Source organism: Nerophis lumbriciformis, linkage group LG39 (assembly GCF_033978685.3).
Source record: "Nerophis lumbriciformis linkage group LG39, RoL_Nlum_v2.1, whole genome shotgun sequence".
Classification (NCBI taxonomy): domain Eukaryota; kingdom Metazoa; phylum Chordata; class Actinopteri; order Syngnathiformes; family Syngnathidae; genus Nerophis; species Nerophis lumbriciformis.
In genome coordinates this window covers 24043236-24047500 of record NC_084586.2, presented here as the reverse complement: position 1 = coordinate 24047500, position 4265 = coordinate 24043236, and the positions used below count along the sequence as shown (strand labels likewise).

Genomic DNA, 4265 nt, shown 5'->3' with positions numbered 1-4265 from the left:
GTAAGTCTCACCTGGATGAGCCGCGTGTTGAATGGTTTGTATTAGGTAAGTCTCACCTGGATGACGCGCATGTTGAGGCCGGTCTCCTGGGCCAGCTGCTCCCGGATGTGTCGCGTGGGCTTGGGCGTGGCCACGAAGGCGGCCTTCAGCGTCTCCAGCTGCTTGGCCTTGATGGTGGTCCGCGGCCCCCGACGTTTGGTGCCAGAGTTCTGCTCCTCGTTCTCGATGTTGTTGGTCTCCTTGTCGGACGACGTGCAGTTGTCGGCCTCCTTCAGCTCGTCCGCCATCAGAGCCGCGTCCTGCAGGTCCGGAGACAAGCTGCGGTCCGTGCACGACGACACTAAGCACACAACACGTCACGTCACGTCACGTCACGTCACGTCACGTCACGTCGTGTGGGGGTTGCAGTCCAAACAAGAAATAATAATACAAACATTTGAATGAAAACTATTATTTCAATGAATAGCAATTCAAATGAAAGAATTGAAAAAAGACGTCTTTTTGTAATAACAATCAGAGAAAATGGAGCACAATCCAAATAAGAAAAGAGCTCAAGGAGGACGATTCTAAATACATCTTTTTTGTCGACTGGATTCTAAATACATCCTATTTGTCGACTGGATTCTAAATACATCCTATTTGTCGACTGGATTCTAAATACATCCTATTTGTCGACTGGATTCTAAATACATCCTATTTGTCGACTGGATTCTAAATACATCTTTTTTGTCGACTGGATTCTAAATACATCCTATTTGTCGACTGGATTCTAAACACATCTTTTTTTGTCGACTGGATTCTAAATACATCCTATTTGTCGACTGGATTCTAAATACATCCTATTTGTCGACTGGATTCTAAATACATCCTATTTGTCGACTGGATTCTAAATACATCCTATTTGTCGACTGGATTCTAAATACATCTTTTTTGTCGACTGGATTCTAAATACATCCTATTTGTCGACTGGATTCTAAATACATCTTTTTTGTCGACTGGATTCTAAATACATCCTATTTGTTGACTGGATTCTAATAACATCCTATTTGTCGACTGGATTCTAAATACATCCTATTTGTTGACTGGATTCTAAATACATCTTTTTTGTCGACTGGATTCTAAATACATCCTATTTGTTGACTGGATTCTAAATACATTTTTTTTGTCGACTGGATTCTAAATACATCCTATTTGTTGACTGGATTCTAATAACATCCTATTTGTCGACTGGATTCTAAATACATCCTATTTGTTGACTGGATTCTAAATACATCTTTTTTGTTGACTGGATTCTAAATACATCTTTTTTGTTGACTGGATTTTAAATACATTTTTTTTGTCGACTGGATTCTTTCATTAATCCCTTTTTTTGTTGTCACTTGAAAAGAAAAAAATGCATCTTTGTGCTCACCTGAGTTGAGGCTGACCTCCTTGATGGTGCCGGAGCTCAGGTAGTCGTCCTTGCACACGAACTTGTTCTCGTCGACCACGTAGAGCTCCTCGCCCGTGGACAGCTGCTTGTGACACACCATGCAGGTGAAGCAGTTCAGGTGGAACACCTTGCTGCGCGCCTTGCGCACCAGGTCGCTGGGGGAGATGCCCTGCAGGCAGCCCGCGCACTTGGTGCCGAAACGCCTGCATGCACACACACACACACACACACACACACACACACACACACACACACACACACACACACACACACACACACACACACACACACACACACACACACACACACACACACACACACGCACACACATCAGTTTCTTCTTCTTTTTGCCTCGCCGTTCTGTTGTCGGCGTGCGGGTGCGTTCAAAAAATGTGAAATGAATTTGTAGAATATTTTGTTATAAAAGTTGTGGCGCGGGTCAAAGTAGAAAACAGAGAATTTCCAAGCAAATCTGGACTTTTTTTTTTTAAAGATTCCCATATATTGTGCGGACATAATATTGATGGAGGAATAAATACTTTAGCACTCTTTATTAACATTTACCTAACGATAATATTGCAAATGTGTTTTGCAATATACATTTGGCTGTTTATTAACATCTTCTTAACATTGTGCAAAAATAATCCTAATGGGGGGGAAACAAACATATTTTTTATTTATTTCAATGTATTTTAATGGTGCTGATTTGTTGATGAATTGATCATTTTAGAGTATTATGAACCATGTTGGTGATGTTATAAAGTGTTTCATATAATCATTGTTGTTGCACAAAAATGACAGTTTTTTTAAATCCAATAAAAAAAATTTGACAACGTGGTGCTACAATTATAATTTATACTTTTATCCCGGTTTTTTTGCCCAACAAGTAAATGTATATTTATGGAGAATGCCTATTATAACAATATTACAGAATCATAGTTTTAAAATAAGAATAAATACAATAAGAATATTATAGCACTTGCACGATTTTGTGGGAGAATGTCAATCACCACATGTGTATGTGTGGATATATGACAGGATTATAACAATATTACATGTTTTATAATAAGAATACATACAATAACAATATTTATAATATTTGCATATGTGTGGATGTATGCTAGGATTATAACAATGATACATGTTTTATATTAAGAATGCATACTGTAGGGATATTTATAATATTTGTATATGTGTGGATATATGACAAGATTATAACAATATTACATGTTTTATAATAAGAAGGAATATTTATAATATTTATATGTGTGGACATATGACAGGATTATAAGAATATGACATGTTTTATAATAAGAATGCATACAATAGGAATATTTATAATATTTGCATATGTGTGGACATATGACAGGATAATAACAATAATACATGTTTTATAATAAGAAGGAATATTTATAATATGTGCATATGTGTGGATATATGACAGGATTATAAGAATATTACATGTTTTATAATAAGAATGAATATTTATAATATTTGCATGTGTGTGGATATATGACAGATTAATAACAATAATACATGTTTTATAATAAGAATGAATATTAATATTATTGGATATATGACAGGATTATAAGAATATGACATGTTTTATAATAATAATAATGCATACAATAGGAATAATATGATTTGGTAAGAGAGTGTCATTAGTGACAATCAGCACATTGTGCATGCGTGAATATTTGAGAGGATTAAAGCATTTTAGCGCGGAAATCTTCTTCTAATCCACACTGACTGGGATTAAGAGATGTGCGCGTGGGAGGACTCGGCCCCAATTGTCTTGACTTGATTTGAATCAAAAGCAAAAAGTTGCAGTTTGCGGCGTGCACCTGAATTAGTGCGCGTGCGTGCGCGCCCTAGCTATTGTCATAAAGCGACGAGCGCTCCACGGTCGGCCCTTTGACGTGCACGCGCGCAGGCCCAGCAGGTCCACGCGCACAACATATGAGCCTGATGACAAAAGAAGAAGTGCATGATGCTTATTTGTTGTTGTTGTACCTGAAGAAGTCCATCTTGCAGAAGAGTTTGCCGTCCCTGGAGAAACATTTGTCTGTGAGCGCGCACTTGCACTCGCAGCACTGGACGCACTTGGCGTGCCAGGCCCGGTCCAGCACGTTGAGCAAGAAGCGGTCCAGGATGGGCCGCTCGCAGCCCGCACAGAGGACCATCATGATGGAGCCGAGGGGCCGACCTTCCTGCGCGGAACCACGTCTTGTCTGGGGGTCTGGTACGTCCCGCCGGTCTGGTCCCGCAGGTCTGGTCCCGCAGGTCTGGTCCCGCAGGTCTGGTCCCGCCGGTCCTCTCTCGGGTTCGCTACTCAAAAATCCAGCAAGGGGAAAAAAGGTGTTTTTTTTTTCTTTTAGTGCAGGCTGCGCAGTCCACGCGTGCGCGGCCCGGACGTGTCAAGAAGACGCCACCAATATCCAGAAATGATCATCATGTTTTGTTGTTGTTGTTGTTGTTGTTTTTAAGGGGGGGTTGGGCTTTAGGGGGGGTGTTCCACGCGTGTCCTGAGCTCGTGCACCTTCACGTCACTGTGGCGGCTGGCGGTGAAGGTGTGGGCGCCCCTGCACCTCGCCATCACAAACACGCGCGCTCATTGGCTGAGGCGCGCCTTAATTCCCTCGCCGGGAGAGCCAATGAGAGCCAGGCTAAGCGTTGTCATGGTTACGGCGCTCTGGACTCCGCGTAGACTTGCATATGAGCCGAGCCGGACTACAGCGTGGAAGCTCACCTTTGCACTTTAGCACGTGTGACGTCAGAGGCCTGCAAGACAGCGGAAGAAAAAAGGTTGGGAAATACCTGCGGACATGAATGT

General features: G+C 41.5%; 1 protein-coding gene across 1 annotated transcript in view; it reads right to left on the bottom strand.

Moving 5' to 3' along the window:
- lhx5 (LIM homeobox 5) overlaps positions 1–3910 on the bottom strand; it is a 33898-nt gene extending 29988 nt beyond the window's left edge. Inside the window, exons 1-3 of the mRNA XM_061931776.2 lie at positions 3446–3910; positions 1412–1635; positions 57–340 (exon numbers count right to left, since the gene is read on the bottom strand). Of these exons, the coding sequence (XP_061787760.1) occupies positions 57–340; positions 1412–1635; positions 3446–3618 (681 nt within the window). The 5' untranslated portion in view covers positions 3619–3910. The remainder of the gene's footprint in view (positions 1–56; positions 341–1411; positions 1636–3445) is intronic.
- Positions 3911–4265: the final 355 nt, after the last annotated feature.